This window comes from Megalobrama amblycephala, linkage group LG19, assembly GCF_018812025.1.
Source record: "Megalobrama amblycephala isolate DHTTF-2021 linkage group LG19, ASM1881202v1, whole genome shotgun sequence".
Classification (NCBI taxonomy): Eukaryota; Metazoa; Chordata; class Actinopteri; order Cypriniformes; family Xenocyprididae; genus Megalobrama; species Megalobrama amblycephala.
The window spans coordinates 13,061,962-13,089,652 of NC_063062.1; the positions used below are offsets into that span (position 1 = coordinate 13,061,962).

At 38.0% G+C, this 27,691-nt stretch overlaps 2 protein-coding genes across 2 annotated transcripts in view; one reads left to right on the forward strand and one right to left on the reverse strand.

The window, feature by feature from the left end:
- On the forward strand, window positions 1–20,216 carry ttc23 (tetratricopeptide repeat domain 23). The gene is made up of 11 exons (XM_048167786.1): window positions 1–255; window positions 552–720; window positions 3,901–4,024; window positions 4,188–4,329; window positions 4,540–4,665; window positions 11,288–11,459; window positions 12,181–12,286; window positions 13,175–13,302; window positions 14,738–14,887; window positions 18,736–18,818; window positions 18,996–20,216. The coding sequence occupies exons 1-11, from the start codon at window positions 182–184 to the stop codon at window positions 19,105–19,107; spliced, it is 1,386 nt and encodes a 461-aa protein (XP_048023743.1). The 5' UTR covers window positions 1–181; the 3' UTR covers window positions 19,108–20,216.
- synm (synemin, intermediate filament protein) overlaps window positions 19,454–27,691 on the reverse strand; it is a 9,433-nt gene continuing 1,195 nt past the window's right edge. The window contains exons 2-4 of the mRNA XM_048167785.1: window positions 25,485–25,609; window positions 23,786–23,856; window positions 19,454–23,597 (exon numbers count right to left, since the gene is read on the reverse strand). Coding sequence (XP_048023742.1) covers window positions 21,397–23,597; window positions 23,786–23,856; window positions 25,485–25,609 — 2,397 coding nt within the window. The 3' untranslated portion in view covers window positions 19,454–21,396. The remainder of the gene's footprint in view (window positions 23,598–23,785; window positions 23,857–25,484; window positions 25,610–27,691) is intronic.

Genomic DNA, 27,691 nt, shown 5'->3' on the forward strand with positions numbered 1-27,691 from the left:
AACCAATCACAGCGTTTGTTTGGGTTTTCGTGATATTCGTTACTCGGTTGCTTAGCTATACGTTCTAGTGTGCTTGAAAAGACCATTGCAGTCTTTTAAAAAGTAATGGTAAGAGAGCTTATTGTTAATAAAATGTCAGCTTATAAAATGACAGCTGAATTGATTTGCCTTCACCATTAAAATGAGCCTAGCACCGCGCAGCGGATCGTTTCGCGCACCGCAGCAGAGCTGTCCTGTGACTGCGCTGGATGAATCGTATGTATCCATTTTCCTGCTGCAGTTAAAGAGATAGTTCACCCAAAAAAGCCAAATCTGTCATTATTTACTCACCTTCATGTTGTTTAAAACCTGTCAGACTATTTCTGCAGTGGAAAACAAAAGAAGTTGTTAGAGACCGACAGTCTCACTGACCATTCACTTTCAGTGCATCTATTTGCCTTGCAACTAAAGTAGGATGTTTACCAAAACCTTGTAAACTGCCTGCCTGCACAGTACTGCTAAGTAGTCAGTTAATTATATTTTTAGACACAACCATCTCTAAACCTTTACAGATTCACCAGCTTCAACATGAGCAGCAGTTGCAGTTCAGGAGAATCCTTACAGGAGGCAGATTCAATAATCTCACAGAAAGAAGATGTGAAGAATTACAGTATGATGAATCCTGCAGAGAAACTGTCACTTTGTGAGAGACGAGCGCAGTCTTTGGCTGATAGTGAAGAGGTACTCAAGGAATAATCTTATACCCAAAAATACATATTTCACACTCTAATTTTATATTCTCCTACTGATTTATGTTATGTAACCTTATTAAGTGCCCCAACATTTCAGTATGATCCATTATCATTACATAAAGCAGGGGTTTTCAATCTTTTAAGTGCCATGGGCCCCCATATATGACCATTTTCTTGCGAGGGACCTTCCACTCTAAAATTTAAAAGGCAGCTGTACATTTTTTATGTGTAAAGACTCAATTTATACTGTGAAAATTGAATATTATAAATATGTGTAAAATATTATTTAGATATATTATAGAATACATTAAAGGGTTAGTTCATTAATTATTAATTATTACTCACTCTCATGTCATTCCAAACCCGTAAGATTTTCGTTCATCGAACGCAAATGAAGATCTTTTTGATGAAATCTGAGAGCTTTCTGTCCCTCCATAGACAGCTACGCAATTGAAACTTTGATCAGCAAACACAAGCAGAAGCTAGACCGAACCTGAATGACACGCAAAAACAAACTTCTTCCAGAAGCTCAAACGTGCTGCGTTACCAGTGAGATTCCTTTCATGTGAGTTATGCAGCACGTTTGAGCTTCCACAAGAGGTTTGTTCTTGTGCGTCATTCAGGTTCAGTTGAGCTTCTGCTTCTGTATGAGTAAAAGTATGAGTAAAAGCCTAAATTAAATCTGTTCATCATAAAAAGCGATCAAGTCTCTTCAGAAAATTTGAACTAAACTGCATTCATATGGATTAGTTTTCCGATCTCTTTATGAACTTTTTGAAGCATCACAGTTTCAGTTGTGTAGCTGCCTATGGAAGGACAGAAAGCTCTCAGATTTCAACAAAGAGATCTTCATTTGCGTTCCAAAGATGAACGAAAGTCTTACAGGTTTGGGACAACATGAGGGTTTTTTTTCCTCATTAATGTACACACAGCACCCATATTGACAGAAAAACACAGAATTGTTGACATTTTTGCAGATTTATTAAAAAAGAAAAACTGAAATATCACATGGTCCTAAGTATTTATTATTATTATTATAAGTATTATTATTGCTCAGTATTTAGTAGAAGCACCCTTTTGATCTAATACAGCCATGAGTCTTTTTGGGAAAGATGCAACAAGTTTTTCACACCTGGATTTGGGGATCCTCTGCCATTCCTCCTTGCAGATCCTCTCCAGTTCTGTCAGGTTGGATGGTAAACGCTGGTGGACAGCCATTTTTAGGTCTCTCCAGAGATGCTCAATTGGGTTTAAGTCAGGGCTCTGGCTGGGCCATTCATGAACAGTCACAGAGTTGTTGTGAAGCCACTCCTTCATTATTTTAGCTGTGTGCTTAGGGTCGTTGTCTTGTTGGAAGGTAAAACTTTGGCCCAGTCTGAGGTCCTGAGCACTCTGGAGAAGGTTTTTGTCCAGGATATCCCTGTACTTGGCCGCATTCATCTTTCCCTCGATTGCAACCAGTCGCCCTGTCCCTGCAGCTGAAAAACACCCCCACAGCATGATGCTGCCACTACCATGCTTCACTGTTGGGACTGTATTGGACAGGTGATGAGCAGTGCCTGGTTTTCTCCACACATGCCACTTAGAATTAAGGCCAAAACGTTCTATCTTGGTCTCATCAGACTAGAGAATCTTAATTCACACCATCTTGGCAAACTCCATGCGGGCTTTCATGTGTCTTGCACTGAGGAGAGGCTTCCGTCGGGCCACTCTGCCATAAAGCCCCGACTTGTGGAGGGCTGCAGTGATGGTTGACTTTCTACAACTTTCTCCCATCTCCCGACTGCATCTCTGGAGCTCAGCCACAGTGATCTTTGGGTTCTTCTTTACCTCTCTCACCAAGGCTCTTCTCCCCCGATAGCTCAGTTTGGCCGGATGGCCAGCTCTAGGAAGGGTCATCCCAAACGTCTTCCATTTAAGGATTATGGAGGCCACTGTGCTCTTAGGAACCTTAAGTGCAGCAGAAATTTTTTTGTAACCTTGGCCAGATCTGTGCCTTGCCACAATTCTGTCTCTGAGCTCTTCAGGCAGTTCCTTTGACCTCATGATTCTCATTTGCTCTGACATGCACTGTGAGCTGTAAGGTCTTATATAGACAGGTGTGTGGCTTTCCTAATCAAGTCCAATCAGTATAATCAAACACAGCTGGACTCAAATGAAGGTGTAGAACCATCTCCACGATGATCAGAAGAAATGGACAGCACCTGAGTTAAATATATGAGTGTCACAGCAAAGGGTCTGAATATGTAGGACCCTGTGATATTTCAGTTTTTCTTTTTTAATAAATCTGCAAAAATGTCAACAATTCTGTGTTTTTCTGTCAATATGGGGTGCTGTGTGTACATTAATGAGGAAAAAAATGAACTTAAATGATTTAGCAAATGGCTGCAATATAACAAAGAGTGAAAAATTTAAGGGGGTCTGAATACTTTCCGTACCCACTGTAAATATTACAGTAGTATAGAAAACACTATACATACATTAATAGGTAAAATCGAACTCTGAGCCTCCTGTACCCGTTCTGTGACACCAAACAACTTCCCTGTGCAAAGGATCATGGAGGCCCTAAGTGTCCATCAGTTGCACCCATCAAATCCTTCATTCCGAAGGGCCCTTTGAAATGGCCAGTTTTGAGCACTTCAGTTTGGAACGACCCTTCAGTATGGCGGCCATAATTGTTTTCACTCCAAAGTACCCTTCGGAGGGTGATTATATCCCGTTTAGAACGCACCGTGAGTTAACGACCTATCAGCCTGTGCCATCTACAGTTTCATGTCTGAACATTGTATTTGTTTATTTTAATCTATTTATTTATTTATTTTATTTAACTTTTATAATTCATTTTAAACTTTTTAATTATTTTATTCATTTATAAATATCACTTTTTAATATTTTATTCATTTATATTAAATATGTACTTTATATTTATTTTAATCTCCTTTCATTATTTATTTATTTTGACATTTTTTACACTGGTTTTCTCTAAACACAGACCCCCTAGCACTTCATTGTGGTCTCCTGGGGGGCGGGCCCTGGACTCCAGTTTGAAAACCCCTGAGCACACAAGGCATATTCTTAATCTCCAGTTCATCAACACTTACTGATCATTGTATTTATTGAATTTTTATTTCTCTAGTTTAATGTTTTTATGCTTGTTTGACCTTTGCAGCATGACCCCTGTATTCAAGAGCTTGTGCGTTGCCTTGCACTGACCAGACTGGTTTATGGAAATGAGCATTTTGCAGTGGCCCAAGCCCAGTCAAAACTGGCTAAAGCTTACTTGCAATACAAAGGTAAAATTGTTTATTATTTAACGCATTTAAACGTGTACAGCGAGCTTGTTATTACTGAAAAATAAACCCTGCATTGACTTTGCATCATGCAAATGGATTTCTTAGGCAGTCATATATAATACGTTAACCATCTCCTAACAGTATATGACCTCCTGTTTCCCAGGCTGGGCACAGCAGGCACAAAAACATGCGTCCCAAGCACTTGAAGTACTCCGTTCCAGTCAGCAGGAGGAGAGAGTGAGCTGCCTAAACTGCTTTCTTACCATACATCAGACTCTTGGAAGTGCTGCTCTACTGCTTGGAAAATATCCTTGTTTACAAAAATATAATGTCATCGTATTCATAGTCATTTTAAGTGTTCAAATCCTTTTTAGGGACACTATATATTTGTGAGTGATATTATATACATATTTTTTAAAGTAGAAAAAATGTGTTATTCATCATACAGACCTTGTTGCTGTACTAATGGCAGTAATATTCTAATTCAACATTGATGAGTTCTTAACTATATGAACCTTAGCAGAGGCTGAGTCAAACTTTCAGAAGGCAGAGATAGTCACGGGAGACATTGTAGCACAAGAAGCCATGGGGAAGGAGGACAGAGTGGACACTGAGTATGAAATTTTTACAAATTTAGCAAGGTATGGGAACATTTTATTCTTATTTGTTGTAATGACTGACATAGCCAGACTAACAAGATACATAATCCAACTGTAGATGGCTATTATATAAATTACTGCCTCTTTTTAGAGAAGTGCTGAGGCCTAACTTTCTAATACAACCCTGCATAAATGTTAAAGTCTAGCGATAGATTCATTTTGTAATGACCCTTAGAAACATCTAAATCCATTTTCCCAGTGTGTTTATGGCATAATAAACACATGAAATTGTTTACAGGCCTGAAATATGACTTGGCAGCTGAGTCTGCATTGATATTCACACAAAGCACTACGGTGAATCACATGTTGTAGACTATTTATTTCTCTTGACTTCTGCAGTTTCAAATATCAGGTTCATGTTTAAATCCATGTTTTTTCTGGCATCACTCCAAGTTGACACTAGTGCACTTGCAACTCAGAAAACACTTTCATATTTGCATCAGATTTTGTTATGTTACATTTATTTAGATATTGTTGTCTTTAAGGGCTTTGGCAAAGCAAAAGAATGATTATGTGAACCTCCAGCACTTCATTAGGACCACAAGCTAATATCAACAGTATAAAGTATCTTTTTCACCACAAGGTGGTGCTCTTCATCCACAAAACATCTTAACTTTGCTACATCAGAATTGAAGCTTTATGATAAATTCCACAAACTTCCCTGTTTTTGGCCACTGCTTGTTTTGAAGGACAAACAGAAACAGAAATGATGTTTTATCTTTTATTATCATTATCTTTGAGTGTCTGTGAAGCTCACACATACATGTGAACTTCTCCAGGTTTGGTCACATTCAGAGCAGAGTAGAAAAGCATCAGTATACATTTTTCAAAGCAAAGCAAAAGCAAAATCCAACACCGCTTAACATACATAAAGAAAATGATTTACTCTCCAGACATGCAGTAGGTCTACTTTATTCACATTAAATTATATATTTTTTTGAGAAATTATTGCTTTAAATGTGAAAGACAGCATTATTCAAAGATCTTTTGTTTCTCAGGGGAAATAGTTCCCACAGGAGGACTTGATTAACTTGTTCAATAGCTTGTATTGATCCTAGTGTTTATTATGGCTGGTCTCACCAGGCTTGACTGTGACAATGAACGACTGTGGTTTGTCTGCCAGCTGTGTTTGTGTTGTGAGTGCAGAGCGACAGTATCTCCCTGGGCCATCTCAGGTTTTATTATTGCTGCTCTTTGTTATGTAAGTAAGGGCATCTGTATTAGAGAAGATAAACTGCTACGCAGTAAAGCTCATTTATTATGTATTTATATTATTATGTCTGGAATTTTTTTACTACCCTTAGCAGGTTGTGTTTTCACCAGTTTGTCAGCTGGTTTCGTTGTCCCAGAAGAATGTGCGTACTCTCTAAAAATGCTGGGTTGTTTCAACCCTTGTTTGGGTCAAATAGGGACAAACCCAACCAACTGCTGATGTTAATATGTGCACTGATTTTCGTTTGCTCTTTGTCTCCATCCGGATGAAGAAGCTGTAAACCTATTGTTTCTGGGTTTTGTGGTGGTATGTGTTGATGGCACAGTCTCGCTCATTTCAAATATGTCAACACTAGCTTTACTGTCAAAGGCGGAAGAATTAGAAAGCTTTCATCACAACTCATACAATCTAAAAAATGCTGGGTTGTTTCAACCCATGTTTGGGTCAAATATGGACTAACCCAACCAGCCAAAGCTAGTGTTGACATATTTGAAATGAGCAAGCCTGCGCTATCAACACATACCACCACAAAACCCAGAAACAATGACACGCTTACAGCTTTTTCATCCGGATAGAGGCAAAGAGCGAACAAACAACAGAGTCAGCATATCACACTGACATGAATCTCTGCACATATTTACATCAGCCCTTGTTGACAGAACTCAAAAGTGAAGTGTTTATTTCCTTAAGTCTTTTCACACTCTAAGCCTGTGAACAAACAAAGCTTAAAAGGTCAAGTGTGTCATTTTTGCCAATGTTAAATCATCCATCCACTTAACATCTACTTGATGGCTGATAGGAAATCTGTGTCCTGAAGAAAAGTAAGGACAGTTTTAAAGGGATAGTTCATCCTGTATTACTTTCTTTCTTCTGCAGTTAACTAACAACTTAAATACTTTTGTTCACGTGAGTAACAGGCAGACAATTGAATTTGAAGATTCTTGTCAATGCAACACGTTTAGCATTTCAAGGAGCCATATGCCTCGTTCCTTTTACCTTTATGTTTGATTTCCAGCCCACTTCATCATGTCAGTATTAGTTGCCTCTTAAAACTAAAGGCAAACACATTACCCTAATAGGCAAATGTATTACAACCAACAGTTGCAATGAGATGTACATATACCTCAACACACAAATATCAAACACAGTGATGATCAGCACATGTTAATTCAGCAAAAATATAAACAAAAAACATGAAGTATGAACCACATGACATGCAGCCACATAAATTAAGCCAGTAAAATATAAAACAATGATCATTTTTTAATAATAGTTACCACATTTTTTTTTTTAAGCTGCAATGCATGCTGGGGACTTTTTCTGATAAAGGAGACGTTTTGAACGTGTATTAAGTCAACAAAAAATATGTTCAGTTCACACAAAAAAATAAACTAACTCCTCCTACTAAAAAACTTTGTTCAAGCTAATTTTTAGAAGGTTGGAAGTGTATTTCAAAAAAAGTTTCAACAATTTTTGCCCATAGAACAAAAGTGAATGGGGTCAAAAACACTGACATTCATTGCATGGATAAAAAAATAAATAAAAGTATATTCTTTTATCATGCAGGTTTGGGATAACATGACAGTGAATTTTCATTTTTGAGTAACCTATTCCTTTAAACTACTGCTCTTTTTTTCTCTGACAGTTTCAGATAGGCTAGCAATAGCAAGCTAGCTTTGAAAGCTCCCACCCCCTCCCTTCAGAGCGCTCTCCAAAGCCACGCCTCCTCCAAAACACATGAACGCGCACATCCATAGCAGAGTCTTCAAAGCATCACGAGAGATGGCGTTAAATTACCTCATGTCTCAAAGCACATAACATTACAATAATAACGAACATAAACAACTTATTAGAGTTCTGACTTGTACCACCTGACTGCTGCAGATTCATTTCGGCATTGATAGTGTTGCCATAGAAAAGCATGTAAACAGCTCTGAGTAGAACGTTACGGGCTTCCATCTCTTAATTATGGTAGTTATGGCGTGAACGAAGCTAAACTCGTTGTTTTGGTTTATGAGGAACTGTAAAAGGTGGCTGCTGTTTGTTAGTGGCACTCGGTGACTGACTGTCTATAACTATGCATGGCCTCATGAAATACACTGATGATGATGTAATGTCTGCGCGGAGATATGCACATACAGATTGACGGGCAGTTAGGACATCCTGTTATTGCATTCGGACTGAATGAAATGAATGAACGAACATTTTTTGGTCCTGAGACTTCCACAGAAGATATATGTACTTTTTTAAATATTTAGACCACTTCTGTTATTGATTGCTATCGGGATGTGAAGAGAGCTTCAACTAGTATAACAAAAAAGTGTTTATGAAAAACATTGCTTACCCTACCTTTAAGCTGAGCTAAACGTGGCTGGAGACTAAACTTGGAGTGCTATTATAACAGTCTGAAGCACTCAGAGTGTTTTCTTTTTTCTTTTCTTTTTTAAAGGCAACAATATCTTTTCTGTTGCTCTGTGTCGTTTTCCCCCATTTTCCCTGGCACTACTCTCTATCAAGCCTGAAATCTTTCATACGCAGTCTACGTCAGTATCGGTCTGTTAACAATTACTAAGCAGAAGGCTTGGGAGACTACTTGGCAGTTCATGTAAAAATCCCTAATTGCATTACGCCCCTGCACAACGGACATTAAATCAGATTTCTTCACGCAGATTATATCTCTCCTCCCACAGAGGATGGCTGGTATTACGCTGGCACTGCGTGGCATACAGGATGTGTTTAGGTTTGTGTCCCCAGGCAGCGCGGCAGTAGAATTGGCACATCGCTGCTTGTCCCGCTGCCCCTAAAAGGAGGCCCATAGTCTGGAATTTCTGATGCAGCCCTGAAAAGTTGCCAAGCTGCTTCAGTGTACACACAGACTACTTTGAGAAAACCTTGGTGGAGTCGTGTTTTAAAGTCATTTTGCAAAACGTCACCCTTGAGCGTTTTTCACTGATTGCAGTAAATCCAATTGGACATTCAGATTAAGAGCTTATGATTTCATTTGAATAAAATCCATGTTATAAATATAAACCAAAGATTGAAGATAAGACATGTTTACAGCTCCATCATCATCAAATTACACAGATATGAGTGAATACTGATGGATTATGTGTAATGTCAACCATCTCTGTTAAAAATCCACTTGCTAATTTAGAGTTCCATCATGGGATATCCACTAATCAACTATAACCTTTGTTTGTGACGCAACTATTTTTACTAGCCTTGTATTGATGGTACAAGGATGCTACTCCCTCTGAGATGGGGAAATTGAGTTAGCGATCCATTAGAGTGGATGAATCTGGAAAGGCTCAAGGCTTTTAACAAGATGGATTGGTGAAGCATGGGATCTCCCATGTCTCCATATAGCCCAGTGCTACACACCTGCCCACATCAGAGAGAAGCAGTTATGTACAGTGAGATCTAAAAGTCTGAGATCCAATTGAAAATCTTGGATTTTTATATTTAAAGGTGCCAAAGAACATGTTTTCAAAAGATGTAATATAAGTCTTAAGTGTCCCCTGAATGTGTCTGTGAAGTTTCAGCTCAAAATACCCTATAGTTTTTTTTTTTTATTAATTTTTTTAATTGCCTATTATTATAAATGCGCCGATTCAGGGTACGCGGCCCCTTTAAATCTCGTGCTCCACGCCCCAAGAGCTCACGCTTGCCTTAAACACCATAAACAAAGTAACCCTCAAAATGTGTCTTTACAAAGTATTCGTCATGCAGCATGTCTAATCGCATAAGTATTGTATTTATTTGGATGTTTACATTTGATTCTGAATGAGTTTGAGGCTATGCTCCATGGCTAAAGCTAACATTACACACTATTGGAGAGATTTATAAAGAATGAAGTTGTTTATGAATTATACCGACTGCAAGTGTTTAAAAATGAAAATAGCGACGACTCTCTTGTCTCTGTGAATACAGTAAGAAACGATGGTAACTTTAACCACATTTAACAGTACATTAGCAACATGCTAACGAAACATTTAGAAAGACAATTCACAAATATCACTAAAAATATCATGTAATCATGAATTATGTCAGTTATTATTGCTCCATCTGCCATTTTTCACTATTGTCCTTGCTTGCTTACCTAGTCTGATGATTCAGCTGTGCACAGATCCAGACGATAATACTGCATGCCCTTGTGTAATGCATTGAACATGGGCTGGCATATGCAAATATTGGGGGCGTACATATTAATGATCCCGACTGTTACGTAACAGTTGGTGTTATGTTGAGATTTGCCTGTTTCTCGGAGGTCATTTAAACAAATGAGATTTATATAAGGAGGAGGAAACAATGGAGTTTGAGACTCACTGTATGTCATTTCCATGTACTGAACTCTTGTTATTCAACTATGCCAAGGTAAATTCAATTTTTGAATCTAGGGCACCTTTAAGTTTAACTCAGTAAATTAACAGTTTCCACAAAAAGTTTAAGCAGCACAACTGTTTTAAACATTGATAAGAAGAAATGTTTCTTGAGCACCAAATCAAATTAGAATGATTTCTGAAGGATCATGTGACACTGAAGACTGGCGTAATTATACTAAAAATTCAACTTTGCCATCACAGGAATAAATTACATTTTAAAACATATTAAATTATACAACAGTTATTTTAAGTTACAATAATATTTCACAATATTACTGTTTTTCGGTGTTTTTGGTCAAATAAGTGTAGCCTTGGTAAGCATAACACCGTGCCTAACCAGATGCGATGCGATAAGATTCCTGCGACAAACAATTTGTCTGTCCACACCAGATGCGACGCGGTGTAAGGGATTTCTTTCAAAAACATTAGAAAATCTTAGACTTATTATCGTTTTTGTATTACATTTAAAGTGTCTAAAAATCACCTTAGCAACTTGAACTGAATACTTTTTTTAGAACAGCACTGAGTCCTCTGTACTTCATTTCTTCACGGATAGCAGACAGCAGTGAGTCAGTCTCCTGTGCATTGTTCAGGAGTGAGACTGGATGCCTCCAGGCTGATATTGAGAGTGGAGATTCAGACCTAATAAAGACATGAGCTCTTGTGTATTGAGTTCAGCACTGCAGGGCATGTTTGGATTTACTGCACTCCACTTCTTAATAAAAGAAACGAATGCACTTTGAAGGTTCAGAGCTCGTACCACCGTCCTGTGCAATACACAGCAGTTCTTCCTGTTTTTAACCAGTTTGAATTGAACAGAACTCCCTTTTCTTGACCTTCTTCCTTTCATTGTTCTGGCATTTTTGCCCATGACTGGCATTACAAATGAGCCATTCTTATCATGATGGCATGCATAAGTAAGGTCGACAGTGAGCTGTATGTGACATTGTGGAATGATTTCATGATAAATGACATCTTTGTGTCCGTGTGCATATGCTGTGTTGTATAGGGTGTACCAGCGGCAGGGAAGGCCTGAGAAGGCCCTCAGTCAATGTGAAAGAGCCTTGGAGATGCTTCAGGAAGGAGCTCAGCTCAGTCGGATCTGCTTTGTTTACAGAAACATGGCAGCCATTGAACAGGCACAGGGACATCTGGATAGAGCCATTGAGCATCTCCAACAGGTAAATTCCTGTTGTGTCCTTCAGAGAATTACACTGTATTCAACTTGTATTAAAGCAGGGGAGAGGTGCAGTGGTGTCAAACACATTGTATGGTATATTAAAGGGATAGTTCACCCAAAAATGAAAAAAACAAATTTCATTACTTACTCACCCTTAAGTTGTTCCAAGTTTCCTTCTTCTGCTGAACACAAAAGAAGATTTTTTTAAAGAATGTGGGTAACCAGCCAATTGATGGCACCCATTGACTTCCATAGTAGGAAAAAAATACTATGGAAGTCAATAGGTGCCGGCAATTGTGTGGTTACCAACATTCTTTAATATCTTCTTTTGTGTTCGACAGAAGAAAGAAACTCGTACAGATTTGGAACAACTTGAGGGTGAGTAAAGTCTGTCCCACACTATATGCAGATGCAACAAATATATAAATATAGAATATTTTTACATTGATATGACATTGATATATAAATGGATAGGAATGTTATTTTATTATTATTATTATTATTTTCCTCAAATCATCACATGGGTTCAGATTGCATTCCTCCACAAGCCATATTTGGACCATGGGTTGGGTTTTTGACATCCTCTCTCTAATGGTTTTTAAAACTGGACCACAGAATTATTTAAAGCCAGAAACTATTAATGTTTCCTATGTTTCATGGAGGGTCTGATATGTGATATATCTGTATTCAAGTGCCTGTATCTCTCTCTCCCATTTCTGCAGGCTCATTCCATTGCTCTTAGTCAGAGTCCCGGGGGTCTGGAGGGGGCCCAGATCGCTCATAGCTTGGCTCTGGCCTATTCTTCCACTTCAGAGCCTCATCACAATGGTAACAGAATGCTTTCACAATAGTCCATCTGTACGGGGTATTTAATTAGGCCCTGGGCATCACACAGAAATTATGAGATGTGTTAGGAAGTCAATACAGTATAATAGAAATTTGAGAAATATGTAATATGATCAAAAATCATTCTGTCCTTTAGATCAGTGCTTCTCAAACTTGTCCTGGGGACTGCACATTTTGGATGTCTCCCTCATCAGACACACCCAATTCAACCGTACAAAAGTCCACATTTATATGTTTTTTGTTGGAAAAAGCATCTGAGACTGCGTTTTTGTCTACGAAGATGGAGCTTTTTTCATTCAGTGCGACCTTCACAGTGCATTATGGGTATTCTATAGCCATTGAGTGTAAATCGGTTGTACACTCGTTATTGTGTTGCATTATGGGATTGAATGAGTGCACTTGATAACATCCACTATTGTTTCGGACATCACTAAAATGGCTGTCTCCCCAAATAGTGCCCTATTTAAGGGTATGGGGGGCGATTTCGGGCACAGCCTAAGTCTTGCAGTCTTTACTAATGAGCGTATGAGTTGAATCAGGTGTGTTAGAGTGAGGGAAACATACAAAATGTGCAGTGGTGGGGTTGTCCCTAGGACAGGTTTGAGAAACACTGCTTTAGATAACTTGGATCTGATCCAAGATTTGGAGTTTGTCATTAAAGTGAATCGTTTTGGATCACACTGTCAAAGTGTTTAGCAGCCTACACATAAGCGGAGCTTTGTTGTCGCAGCCCTGCATAACAAGTACAGCAGTAAAGACTTGAAGGTGACCCTCAGCTAATCAAATGAAAAATATGACTGCGCTGGAGTAGCTCTTCAGGGGGAAGTGGGGAAAGTGTAATTATGTGCATCTCTTTTCCCGTTTCAATAGATTCAGCAGCACGCTTTTTTGAGGAGTGTATAAGTGCATATAGAAGTGCACTAGGCCAACAGGACACACTCACCTTATCTGCCCAAGATGACTTCAGTCATTTCCTCCTACTCACAGGACAACAGGAGGTCAGCTTCAATTCATTTGGATATTATGTATATTACGAAAAAGATTTGGCGCTTTATATTTTAACTATATATTCACTACCATTTAAAGGTGCCCTAGATTATGTTTTTAAAAGATGTAATATAAGTCTAAGGTGTCCCCTGAATGTGTCTGTGAAGTTTCAGATCAAAATACCCCATAGATTTTTTTTTATTAATTTTTTTAACTGCCTATTTTGGGGCATCATTATAAACGCGCCGATTTTATGCTGCGGCCCCTTTAAATCCCGTGGTCCACGCCCACAGAGCTCGCGCTTGCCTTGAACAGTGCCTTAACAAAGTTTACACAGCTAATATAACCCTCAAAATGGAGCTTTACAAAGTGTTCATCATGCATGCGGCGGATTATGTGAGTATTGTATACTGTTATATTGTTTACTTCTGATTTTTTTCTGATCTTTCTGAATACAGTAATAACCGATGGTAACTTTAACCACATTTAACAGTACATTAGCAACATGCTAACGAAACATTTAGAAAGACAGTTTACAAATATCACTAAAACCATCATGATATCATCGATCATGTCAGTTATTATTGCTCCATCTGACATTTTTCGCTATTGTTCTTGCTTGCTTACCTAGTCTGTTGATTCAGCTGTGCACATCCAGACGTTAATACTGCCCTTGTCTAATGCCTTTTATAATGTTGGAAACGTGGGCTGGCATATGCAAATATTGGGGGCGTACACCCCGACTGTTACGTAACAGTCTGTGTTATGTTGAGATTCGCCTGTTCTTCTGAGGTCTTTTAAACAAATGAGATTTATATAAGAAGGAGGAAACAATGGAGTTTGAGACTCACTGTATGTCATTTCCATGTACTGAACTCTTGTTATTTAACTATGCCAAGATAAATTCAATTTTTCATTCGAGGGCACCTTTAAAAGTAAGGGTCAGAATATCAGGTCAAGCCAAATGTATTTGTATAGCACTTTTCACAATACATTGTTTCAAAGCATCTTTACACAAAATCTTGTTGTTAATCTTTATAATATCCTAATATCTTCATGCTTTATAATTGCATTTAGCAGATTAGAGCTGGGTTATAATATAGTTACTGTACATTTTGCTCCCAAAAAAAAAAAAAATCAGGCAGGTGGTATTTGCTATATAGTATATCACTATATGTCATATAGAATTTAGTATAATTTTTTTTAATTTTACATTTTTATATATTTTTTTTATTAACGATGCATTAAATTGATCGTTCTATTTATCAAATACTAAAGAAAAAAATCTCGCTGTTTCCACAAAAATGTTAAGAAACACAACTGTTTTCAACATTGATGATAATTCATCATATTCAGAACCTTGGAGGAAACATATTTATGGTGGTTATCTCTTAAACTGAAAGACTACATCTTTGTAAGGAGTGTTTGTGCATTTTTGTTTTTCAGAGATGCGCTGAGATCCAAAGAGAGTCTCTGTCTCTTAAGAAGAGCACGTTTGGTGAACTGAGTGCCGAGGTTGCAGAAGCGCTGCAGCTGATTGGTGGAGTGGAGATGGCACAGGGTCAGATGAGACACGCCTACCGGACACTCAAGAAGGTGAATCAAATCTAATACACGATCACTATGCTGTAGGAGTTGGCTGTTAGCTGTTAATGGATATTTACTCGTACATTATTCATAAACCTCCGTCTGTTACAGATCACATACAGTATCTGGTAAAACAGTTTTGCCATGTATTTATGATCAAACATCACCGGTATATTAAAGGTGCTAAAGAGGATGTTTTGTTTTATACATTTTTGCAATATTACTTGAAACTGTCTTTACTAACTGATAAAAGACTATTTATTAGGTGCTCTGAAAGTAATAATATTAAATATACATCATCTGTGCACGAGGTAGGGCCTTAAAAACATCAGCCAATCGCGTAAACGATTGGCCCTCTGGCTTGTCAATCACTGCCGTGATGTTCCTTGTGAGAGACGAGCGCGGCTGCACGCTCCAGTAACTCTCCACACTCCACAGGCGCCACATGCAATGTTTTTGTCAGGAGACAGGAGTAACAACTGCAGATTATGAGTTACCTGCGGTGAGTCCGACATAATGAATCCACTAACACGACACAGCGAATGCCGGTGGTAAACACTCGTGTTCCAATACTCGTGCACGAGTTTTGGGAGGCGTTCCTTTGAAGTGAGCTGTGAAGGAGGGGGGCTGTTCTTACGCATGCGCTCATTTCAAAAACTCAGTAACAGTCTTTGGATTCTCAGTCGACGAAAAAATCCTCTCTATCACCTTTAAAGTCAGCATGAAACGCAAATTCACACTGTCTATTTTCTAAAATGCATGTTTTTTGATGTTAAAGGGATAGTTCACAGGTTTGGAACAACTTGAGGGTGAGTAAATGATGACAGAATTTTTTTATTTTTGGGTGAACTATCCCTTTAATGTGAATAATTAATTAATGCATGTTTCATTTTTTTTTTTTTTTTTTTTTTAAATTAAACAACTCTCTGGTGATGTATGCCAGACTTTTCCAATCATTTAGTCTGCTTAAACCTGCTGCTTTCTTAAGAACTAGCTGCGACGAAAGCCAGCTGTGTTGTCGCCTCGCGTCGGCTGCATCTCAGCCAAAAAGCTGTGCTTGAACACACCAAAAGGACTAAAGGCGACTGTCAACTAGCGCGTACATTCTGCGCCTGCGTGTATACGTAATATCTGTATATATATATATATATATATATATATATATATATATATATATATATATATATATATGCAAGTATCAATAGTCTATTTTTGTCATTCAGAAAGGGAAACGGAAACTAGGATTGCAAAATATACAAACCGTAAACAAAGCAGCGCTTGCTTGCCACTTTGAATATCAATCACGAAGATCACTTACTTCATTCCAGTCAGCTCACGTTATTATGAAAATATGTGTGCATTTGAATGCTCAGGTAAGATGGCATAAAATTATAACAGCCTTCTGTCTGTACCATCTAGACTTTGCTCGCTTTCATCACTTTCGCTTTTATTCTCGTGCACAGACTCATTCACTAAGCCAATCAGAGTTCTCTCACTCACCGACGCCAGTTCAACAATCTGAATTGGCCCCAAAACCCCCGACGGCGTCCGACTAGAGCCAACGGTGTGGAACACATTGCCCGGAGGCTGACCATTGGCCTGGTGTGTCCTGGCCTTTACAATCGACTCTATTCAGTTAACAACTGTATAAAAAAAGTTTTTTCGCCCTACTTTTTTTTTTTTTTCTGGTACAGCATAATACAAAAGTAAAGATCTGTTTCTACTTCCTTTACACCGTGACATTAAATACAAGCTACATCGTTTTGCTGAATTTGATGCTACATCTACATAAAATTCAGATGGTATAAAATAGAGTTTATCAAATAAAGTTTATTCAATACCAAGATCCTTCCATGCAGAGTCTGTGCAACTGCAGTTTGCACAAAAAGACATCTGAACAGCTTTATCTCTGAGGACCTTATGTTCTCACTCAGAGCTATGCTCTAATCTTGGAGTGGAGCATGAATGATATTTGCCCTCAGAGGGGATGCCTTTCCTGATATGAAATGTTCCAAGAAATAACATTTAGGTTATAAAGCAAGTTACCAGAGTGACATTTGTTTTGGTAGCTTTAGCTTTATTTATTTTTTTTGGATAGGACATTGTTATTCTTAGTGTCTTGGACAGCTCACTTGATGTCCTCCTCCAGGAGTTATGCCACACCCCAGTTTGTGACGTAATTTATTCTCTTTTGTGTCTTTGCTATTAACATTTGATGCTGCCTACAACATTACCCTTGTATCCTAGTATGTCCTAAACATGCGAGTGGCTTTAATTTTATTTTTATTTGGTCACACTGAAACCCCCTCTGAGATAAATGACGACTGTTGATCTCTGGAAACCTGTCCCCACTCGTCTGTAAGTGAGCACTGTTGCTATGTTGCTTTGTTGTTGTATCGAAGGGCTCCATTTCTGGGGTTGTGAATCAGTGGTCCCCCTCTCTGTGCTTCCTCAGGCCACTAACCTTTCCTCGTTACCTCTGGCAGATACGAGCAGCTCATATCATGTTCTTTCTCCTGTAATCATGACAGCAGCTGCAGCAGAGCAACACACTCTCAGTTTAGACTTTGGCCTAAAGCCAGGGTTTTGTGGTTAAAACAGAAACAGGGATTTAAATAAGCAATAATAATGTTAGATTATATATACAATATATGGTATATTATGTTTTATGCAATCTCTAGACGAATATCCAGTCTTTTTTAAGAGCCCTTTGTAAGACGCACACACTTTTGAGACTGTTTTCCCACTGAAGTGGGCCCCATGACATCACTTTTGCCTGTGGAAAGTGATGAAAACATGGACCAAGACTTTTCAATCAAACAGGAAACTTTGAACAGTACTTTCCTTTGTCTTTGTTTGGAAAGACTGCTGTCATGTCGTCATTTCGAGTGTTTTTCTTCCAACCCGTTGCTGTTGTTTTGAAGAATGAGAGAGGGTTTATTTGAGGAAATGAAGTGGCTTGGCCAGGTATGCTGTAATATCTGTGTGCCAAAGGCACTCCTCCTCTCTACTATGTTCGTGAAATCAGAGTCAAGCCGTTCACTATCCTTTGAGCTCCACAAAGCAGAGCACTAAAGCTTACTTGCTTAGTTTTGAATTTTAACAGTAACAAATACAGACTTTTTAAATATTTTAGTTTCACATTCACAGAGTTTTACCTGGAACAATCATTTTTAAAAGAATTAACATTTATTCTTTATTAAAACTATTCAGTAGTCTGTATAGCAACTCTACTATAGGTTATGGTCTAATATTTGATTGCATAATTTATATTTTGACACAAGTCACAACGATTTGGGTTGTTTATAAATGTGTCATCAACATCATCAACTTAAAAGTACAAATATTCCATGTAACCTCATATGAATAAAAAAAGGTGCATAATTATAATATATAATTATTATATAATGTACCCTACAGATCAAACATTTGGAATAATTAATATTTTTTTTTTTATGTTTTCTTATATTGGATAAAAATACAGTAAAAATGTTAAGTATGATTGCAATGCAAAATAAATTCTATTATAACATATAATTTATTCCTGTGATGGAAAATCTGCCATTACTCCAGTCTCACATGATCCTTCAGAAATAATTCTAATATGCTGGTTGTGTTTTTAGTTATTATCAATTACTGTTGGCGCTCAATTACTAATAATGGTTCTTATTATTATTGATGTTGAAAAGTTGTTTTTGCTGCAATTTAAAATATATCCAAATAGAAAACGGCTCTTTTAAATTCTAATATTTCACAGTATTACTATTTTGTTGTATTTGTATTAAAAATATACACACATATTGAGAATAGCATGTCCCAAATGTTTTGCTAACCACCTGTATCTGTCTCTCTTTCAGTGTCTGGATATTCAAAGTATGCTGTATGGTCCTCAGCACAAGAAAACCAAAGCCACACAAAGAACTGTGGACATGCTGTCTCAGTGAGTTTCCTATTTCATCATGTGTGACACACATTCACACTATAGCACAAAGTCACAGTGCACTCTAAAAATGTGCTTTCAGTGCAGTAAACGGACACTTCAGCTGAATGTAGTGTGTTGGTGAAAGTGAATATTATTAATAGATGAGGCATTTAATGCTTTATGATCTTTTTCTAGGTCACCAGAGGTCAGTGAGAGACGCAAGGAGAGTCGTCTTGAAACAAGGCCTCCATTCTGTGCAGTGGTATCATCTGCATCTGAGGTGGCATCTAGTATGTCTTGCTCGTAACAGCAAGTGACCAGCAGGCCGATCTAATGAACTTGCATGGACTTTCAGGGAGGTTTGACCTCATCCTATTTCACCAAGGAAAATCTGTGGATTGGAAAAAGCAAGGCAGTATTTCTAGAACAGCACACAAACTCAATAGTTTCTTTAATCTCTGTTGCTGAGTCATAGAGTGCTTGGCAAGGTGACTACCTCTGCACTTCAAAAGATGAGAACTGTCCAGTAGTGATCTAATACACCATCACAGCAGTTTCTGCAAATATTCCCCAACTGGTGAGCTGCAGGCATCTATAGAAAAGAGTTTTCTTTCTTATATTATTTCTAAGAATTGAGCTGAATTCACAACATGAACTCTGTAGGGGTTTGTTTATTGTGTTTGCATGTAAACCAGTGTCCAGACAGTAAGCAGACTAGTCTTTTTTAAGAGTAAAACAGCACACAAAAAACCCCTTTTGTGAATTTTCATTTTGCAAAAATACATCTGTAATCTGCCAGCCCAAACCAATCTTTGCTATGGTAGTAAATCATGTTTAGCAAACTGTAAATCTGTAGATGCACAAAATGAGGTTTCACACAGTGATGGCTGAATCATAAAACTCTATGCATAGATTTAAACAAAGATCGGCAGGTCCTGAAACACCATCTTAAGGTATGCAGATAAATGATTGGAAATGGTTAATAATGATCCTTAATAACTTGTGTATCTGTTAACACAGTGTTTCCCAACCTTTATGTTGTGTAATGAGTAAGACTCAAATACCCCTTCATCAACACAAACCAGAAATGGGTTTTTTTCAGCTTGTATTATACTGGATATCATTTAAGTCACTTAAATGTGAAAAGTCATATTGTGAGTGACACTTATATTCTCATTAAAAACAAATGTAAAAACTCATACATATTAAATGAGATTAAGCACCATTGGTTATTAAAGTTTAATAAAGTCAAATCAAATTAATTCAAACTTGTTTAAGAACCCCTGGGATCACTGTGTTAACATATTATATTGAGGATCTCATTTCTAGATCTTTGATAGTTTATGATAATACAGACATGAAAAGCTACTTGAAAATTATATGTTAAATCATTAAATGAAGTTGAAATGTTACATGCTTCATTGTTTAGATTACACTTTTTTTTACCCCCAACAGTTAATAGGCACAGGATTGTCACCATTGCAGCATCTGGTGACATTAACATGAATATGCTGATATCTGTTAAAAGATAAATAGAAAAAATAGAGGAAAACACACTTTAAATCTTCAGACAAATGCTGTTACACTACTTTACCTTGAGGTGTCAATGGAACCCTAAAATAGACTCTCATTCAGTGGAGCTGAATCCTCATTCTACGTAATAGGTTGTGACAGACTTAATAGCACCGAATAGCTATTCTGGAAGCACTTACACACTTCTGTGTAAGCTGCCTTGCACTTATTTTTAATGTGAGATTTCTACGATCACACTCCTCCCTCTCTCACTGTCTCTGTACAGTACTAGAGTAATGAAAAATGTGTCGTCCTGGAAGAGCAGGATTGCTAGATTAGTGCTTGCTGGTCTAATGTCATTTAAGGATTAAGAGATCTCTGGGATACAGGAAGGACAGTCTAGTGCTTCTCACCTTCAGAACTAGACAGTGACAGTGGCCAAATGTAGACCACACTATATAAACCAAAAATATAACAAATATTTGTGATATTATGAATAAAGTTTTGAATAGCTCACAAATATATGGCCAATTAAAGCGAGCACTAATCTACAATGTCCATCTGTTCATTCTCTGTTTAACATATTTCATAAAAGATGTAAAACATGCCAAACTTGCTATGGAAACTAGAAGCACAGTACGGTGCTGTAACAAAGTGTGTGTTTTTATATAGTCATCAGTGTAATTTTTAAGAGGATTGCTACTGAAAATTGAAACGGAAAGAAAATAATGTTTTTCACTTTTTCTGTGCTTAGTTAAAGCTGTACTATAAAGTGAAAATGAAATAAAATGTCTTGGCTGTATATATATACTCAATATAAACAAAGCAATGCAAGTATGTAAGTGATTAGCTTTAGCTTTGTTAACACTTTAGCTATGTCAGATACAGTGCTGTTCAAAAAATTGCGATCAGTAACATTTTTAGTATGTAATGGACCGGTCATGATGGACCATGAATTTTTAATTCTGGTTTACAACACCAGATTTTTTTTTGTTGTTGTTGTTGTTGTTAAATTCATAATGAATTATGTGGTTGACATGATATTTTGAGCTATAATGTGTAATTTGAATGTTATTTCATGATATCACTCATCTTTGGGGCTTTCAAGATAAACAGTTGCGATTCTTTTCTCATGACAGACCTTCAAGTGGGGGTCAATCATCTGGGTCTGTGAGAACTCAGTAGCACTGCCGCTTCTTTGCTCTATAACGGCTCCTCCGCTTGCTGATGCAGAGGAGCCGTTGTTCACATCCATCTGAAAAGTGAAGGATTTCTCACTAGGGCCTAGCTTGATATGTTTTTCCGTCTTGCCGACCTCATCGGTTGAGCTCCATTGTCGGATCTCTTCGTCGCTGGTCATCCATGGCATTCCCTCCATTCGAAACTCCTCTTGAGAAACTTTCATGGTGTATCCTACACCAGCTCCACCACCAAGGGCCTGCTGGAGCGTTGGGTGGGTTGAGCTCAGCGCTGCCATTATTTGCTCTTCAGATGGATCATCTCCTTCCAGCAGCCCAGAATCCTCCAACGTCTGGGACACATTAAGCTCTGCCACAATGGTCATGGTTCCGCTGTCTGTAACTTGTTCCACTTTTTTGATGTCAACGGAGACATTTTCTGGAGTCTCTCTACCTTTTGTAAAAAATGCAAGTTCTTCCTTGAGGGCTCCAGATACAGTATCTTGGATTTGCTCTAATGCTCCTCTGAGCTGCTGTTCGGGGTCTAGAGACTCCTCCCTCAGGATCCCTACTATGGACTGTTGCAGTGTGGGAGAGACGTGCACCTCCTCTTCAATTATGCAGTCTTGGATGTCGTCTCTCAAAAACGAGTGGTCACCATATTCGGGTGAATCTCTGTACCTGTGACCTTCAGCAGTGGGCCATTTGGGGTCATCTTCCTGGTAATATCGTTCATCAGACAGATCATCCATAACTCCATAATGGCTATAAGACATAAACCTTCCACCCTCCTCCGACTCAGACATATTGTCTTCAGGAGTGGAGACGAAGTATTCTTGTGACTCTTGGCCATGCGTGAAGTATGGTAAGCTTTCATCCCTGGTAACTTCCTGAACCTGCACAGAACCACTGTTTCCATAATGTGAGGCTTCAGCAGAACCACTCTCGTAGGGTTTCATGGTCTTAGGGTCACTCTCTGGCTCCTCGATTTGGAAGAACATCGATGAGGGACTGATGTTTGGTTGTTTAGACTTAATCTCCACTGTCTCCTCTATTTCAATTTCACCCTCCTCATCACTCTGAGACTCCACAGGTTCCTCGATTATCTCCACATTCACTGACCTTTTTCCCAAACTCTCACCTTGTAGGCTAAGACTCAGCAGGTTCTCGATCATGTTTCCTGTTGGGGTTCCTTTGATGTTCTCCAGGGTGACTTTCTTGACTCCCTTGCTGAGAAGTTCCTCCAGAGCATAATCTTCAGACAGATCCAGCTCCTCCTCAACTTTAGATTGTAAAATAATCTGAGTCTTGGTGGATCCATCCTCTTGCTCTGATTTCTCCACATGATATGTGACTTTTGAGTCGGGGGATGAGTATGTATCTAAACCAGCTGGTTTCATGACCTGCTGAATTATTTCCTCCATAGAAACTGCATCTAGTACCTTTTCCTCACTTACAAACACCTTATGTTCTACATTTTCAGACTCTCTCTCATCTTTAGCTATTGATTCTTTCACATCCCCTCTTTCTTCTTTATTTGTTGCCTTGGGTTTTTCTTCATCTTGTTTGGCATCCATTCTATTTTCTTTTGGTTCAACGTCTTTCTGTCTGCTTTCTTCGGTGGCGGTCTTGCTCAAACTCGCAAGAGGTGATATCACATTCGCTGGCTTTGGTTTCTCTATTTTTGAGGCTGTAGAGCTTGATATACTTTCGATTCTATAGGGGGTGTGATCAAGTGAGCCCTTTGAAGAGTGCTGTGAAACCTCCTCTCTCATACTTCTCTGATCTGTCTCCTCTCTCTTTATCTCAACAGAAGAGACTCCAGGTTTTGGGGAACTGGAAGCCGCTGCCTGTGCTGCTTTGGTGAATGAAATCATGTCCCTTCTTGAAGCAGGACTTTGCTGGGCACGATTTGATACACTGATAGGCACGATCCTGGAGGGTTCGTGAGAATGAAACTGACTTGATGTAGATGAGGTTCTCACGCTGGAAATAGGCTCCATATATTTAACATCATATCCTGTGAAGGCTTTTTTCCTTGTATCTGGCCGACTTGCTGAATTGACGGAGACTCTTGGGGTGTAAGGATGGGATGGCATTTTTATATCTACAGTAGATAGATAACAGATAGTAGATAGATAAAAATGAAGACAAACATTTTACTTTCTAATATCTGTCTTGGTATGCTTTGTTTGAATTTCGGAATAATTAGAATAAAGACAGTAAACAAAATTTTAGTGTTAAAATCATATAGCATAAAAGCATTATTTCAAGCTGAATGACATAAGCAATTACCTATTATTCTTTCTCTTGAATGCTGATTAGACCACATTTGAGCATGTCTTCCTTCTTCTTCCAAGAGTGCCCTAATAAACATGACAATGTCAAAGATACGGGCAAACAGGCATATTTAAGGTCAGTCTAATTACTTGAGCCGAACATACAGTATCATGAACAACCAAGGCACTTCTTTTTCACCTCTTTTGAGAATGCTGACTACCTCCATGCTCTGCCATGATCATGTAAAATCTCAAACAACACTGAGGGCAACCAGAAAACCTACCAAGACCATGGACATGTCCTAAGCAGAAACACAGTTAAGGTCACTAACAACACCCTTATCTCCACTATTGTGTTTAAAAACGGGTCCTTGAGCAGTTTTGAACCTACCTTGACAATTCTTTTACATGAAAAATGCGCTGGAGAACCAAAACGAAGCAGACTTTGTGGAGCAACAGACAGTAAACCTTTGAAAGTCCCCTGTGATTCCTTTGAAAGACTGCTCTAAAAATAACTGCCACAATGCACCCTGTCTGTTTTCATTATGGCTCACGACATGGAGCCGTTTTAAACAGACAAATCGAACTTCTACATTATCATGTTTAAGTAGTATCTAAACCATTGCAAATACAGATCGACCATCTTGAGACTAGAGACCAACCCAACATTTGATCAAGAATAAATAATGGTTGTACATACAGTATTTAAATTAATGCATGTACTATCTGCAATGGCGGATCTTAACAGGAAATTGCAGTAAAAAAAAAAAACCTCAAAACATTATTTTTAATCTACTGTTAAATAGCTTTATTTAATAACTCCACATGCTGATCTTTCGTGTACATTAGCTAATGCATCAGGCATCTTTGCAATAGAATAAAAATCATAAATCATCTTAAGTGTTTGTTCAACATACAGTGATTAGGTCACAGAAACAGGAGTTATCCAGTCTCCAAGAAAAGAGGGGCGGGGCTGTAAGCAGACTTGCCAAATGGGCGGGCATTAGTCGCTGTTCCTGTCACTGTTGCTGCAGTGGCTAAAAATACATCTACAAGGCTCATGTTGGGGGTGGTTGCTATGACAAACTTCTCTACTCAAATCTCTAAACAACACTCAAATGTGTATATTCAGGTCCCTAGATGTGTTTTTTAAAAGTTGAACTTTTAACTTGAGTGTCGCGTTACTAGAAGAGACTGTCATGTAGGATGCAAACATGATGCAAACATGCTGGTCAAAGACATACATCTAGCATGTTTAGATGGAAAAATATCAAAAAAGCAGCACAGTGGAATGCAAAAACATTGCGAGTGAACGGCCTGCCGGCCCCTAACAACGAAATATGAACTTAAGACATTTTAATAGCTTTCAAGGACTGCTGCACTGGTCCTTAGAGATGTCATGTCAGCCAAAGTCCATGAAGCACAAGTAATTTTGGTATTAATATTTAATATCACAAAGTGAATGTAGGAGGAGACTCGTTTTAAGGGCACAGAAACGGGTCATTCATCCCTATGCTTGAATGGGCTTGAGGAAACTGTCAAAACTGAATGCATGAAATTCAAGTCCTAGCAGAAGACCTCTGGGATCAATGAACAAGCATGAATTATCAGAAAAAGTGAAGCTGAATGTGCTGATATGGACTGTATTCAAGCCTCAAAGGCACTACATGGTCATTTAGAGAAAGGCAGCATTCAATTGATTTTGTTTGCTCTACCTGTATGCTGCCACTTCCAAAGCGAGACCCATCTTGACCTGTAAGAGATCCTGATGGTCCTTCAGCCTCTCTGAGATGGTGTTGGACAACATTCTGCGCTCATACTCCAATTCCTCAATAATATCCTGTATGACAAGAAGAAAGATAGTTAGCCTATTTGCTCTTTTACAAACACACATATACAAACATATACTAAATATTGCAATAATGCACTGAATAGTATGTCATTTAAACTATAAAAACTATTTTTATCTCATCTCTCTCTCTAGTGTCCACTTGCACCTTATTGATCCAAAGTATATTTTGGGGGCTACTGTTTGTGTGATGCACCTGTTTGAGAGCTCTTCCAACATCACTCCCTGCTGAAACCTCATTATTTATTTAAAGAGACAGGTGTTTTTAATGATAGAAGGGTTATCTACTTCATGTTGGTCCAAGTCACAAGACAAGACTTTTTAAGTCAATGTAATTCACAGATCCAATATCTGATATGCTAAATTCAATGGTTGATACAAGCCTTTAAATTTCCCCCACTCAAATGGCTCCAAACCATCCATCATGTATTTTTGGGTGGTCTCATAAATGTCACCTCTGACCAATAGTATTACACATCACTTAAACCTTCTGACTTGAATATTTTTATCAGTAAATGTTGTTTACAGGCCAGCATCATTAGTCTGTTTGATGAGTGCATATCTGTGGTTTTGGAATCGGAACATTTGGCACTCAATAGGCTAGTAATACTAACTGCATTAATATGTTAAGACTGACATCCTCATTCAATTTAGCCCACAGTGACACAACACTTTACTGATGCTTGCACTTTGCTTCAGTAACTGCTCATTTGTCATTCTCCCTGGAGAGAAGCAATAATGGGATGAAGCTTTAATGCTCATTTTTCTAAAGCACAATGAGCTAGAGATGATAAACATGGATATTGGCAGTGCCTAAGCACTTCTCACTTGAGCTCCAAAGGGACCCATTGAAAGAACAGGTGTTGAGATAATGTTCATCTACATGAATTGATGTCTGCTTGGTTTCCACTGTGTGTTTTGTAATATTTTTCTTTACTCTTGGAAGAACTAAGCACTGATATTTCTGAACTTATATTTCCTCATAAATTTAATACAACTATTTATAAAAAATATATATATATTATTATTTTTTTAAATGAAACTTTTCAACAAATGGTAGAATGAAATCAGGTTGATTAGGAGACTTTTTCCAAGTCATCTCGATGGCAAAATGTGTCCCAATCACCCTATAAGTGGTGCGTAAAGGATTAGTTCACTTTCAAATTAAAATTTCCTGATAATTTACTCACCCCCATGTCATCCAAGATGTCCATGTCTTTCTTTCTTCAGTCAAAAAGAAATTAAGCTTTTTGTTGAAAACATTCCAGGATTTTCTCCATATAGTGGACTTCAAAGGAGCCCAAACGGTTGAAGGTCAAAATTACAGTTTACAGCGATCCCAGACGAGAAATAAGGAGAAATATATTATTTTATACGTTTTAACCATAAATGCTCATCTTGAACTAGCTCTCTTCTTCTTCTCTATTTGAATTCCAGCAGTGTTGACACTGCTAAGTGTATTACTGCCCTCCACAGGTCAAAGTTTGAACTAAATTGTCATATGCAATATGCTAGTGCAAGTATATAACAATTAGTTCAAACTTTAACCTGTGGAGGGCAGTATTCTAATAGAGAAGAAGAAGAGAGCTAGTTCAAGATGAGCATTTATTGTTAAAACTATATATATATATATATATATATATATATATATATATATATTAGAAAATGAGCAATGGTTTCTCTAGATAAGACCATTATTCCTCATCTGGGATCGTGTAGAAGCTGCAATGAAACTGTAATTTTGACCTTCAACCATTTGGGCTCCATTGAAGTCCACTATAAGGAGAAAAATCCTGAAATGTTTTCATCAAAAACCTTAATTTCTTTTCACATGAAGAAAGAAAGACATGAACATCTTGGATGGCATGGGGGTGAGTAAATTATCAGGAAATTTTAATTTGAAAGTGAACTAATCCTTTCACCTTAAGAAATGTTGAACGTCAACATTTTCACTTTATATATTAAAGTAAATGTTATACACATACATAAGACATATTTTTAGCAATATGTTTTTGTTTGATCATTTTTTTACTCTGAGGTGGGCCATTTTACCATTCAAGTGTAGGGGGATAC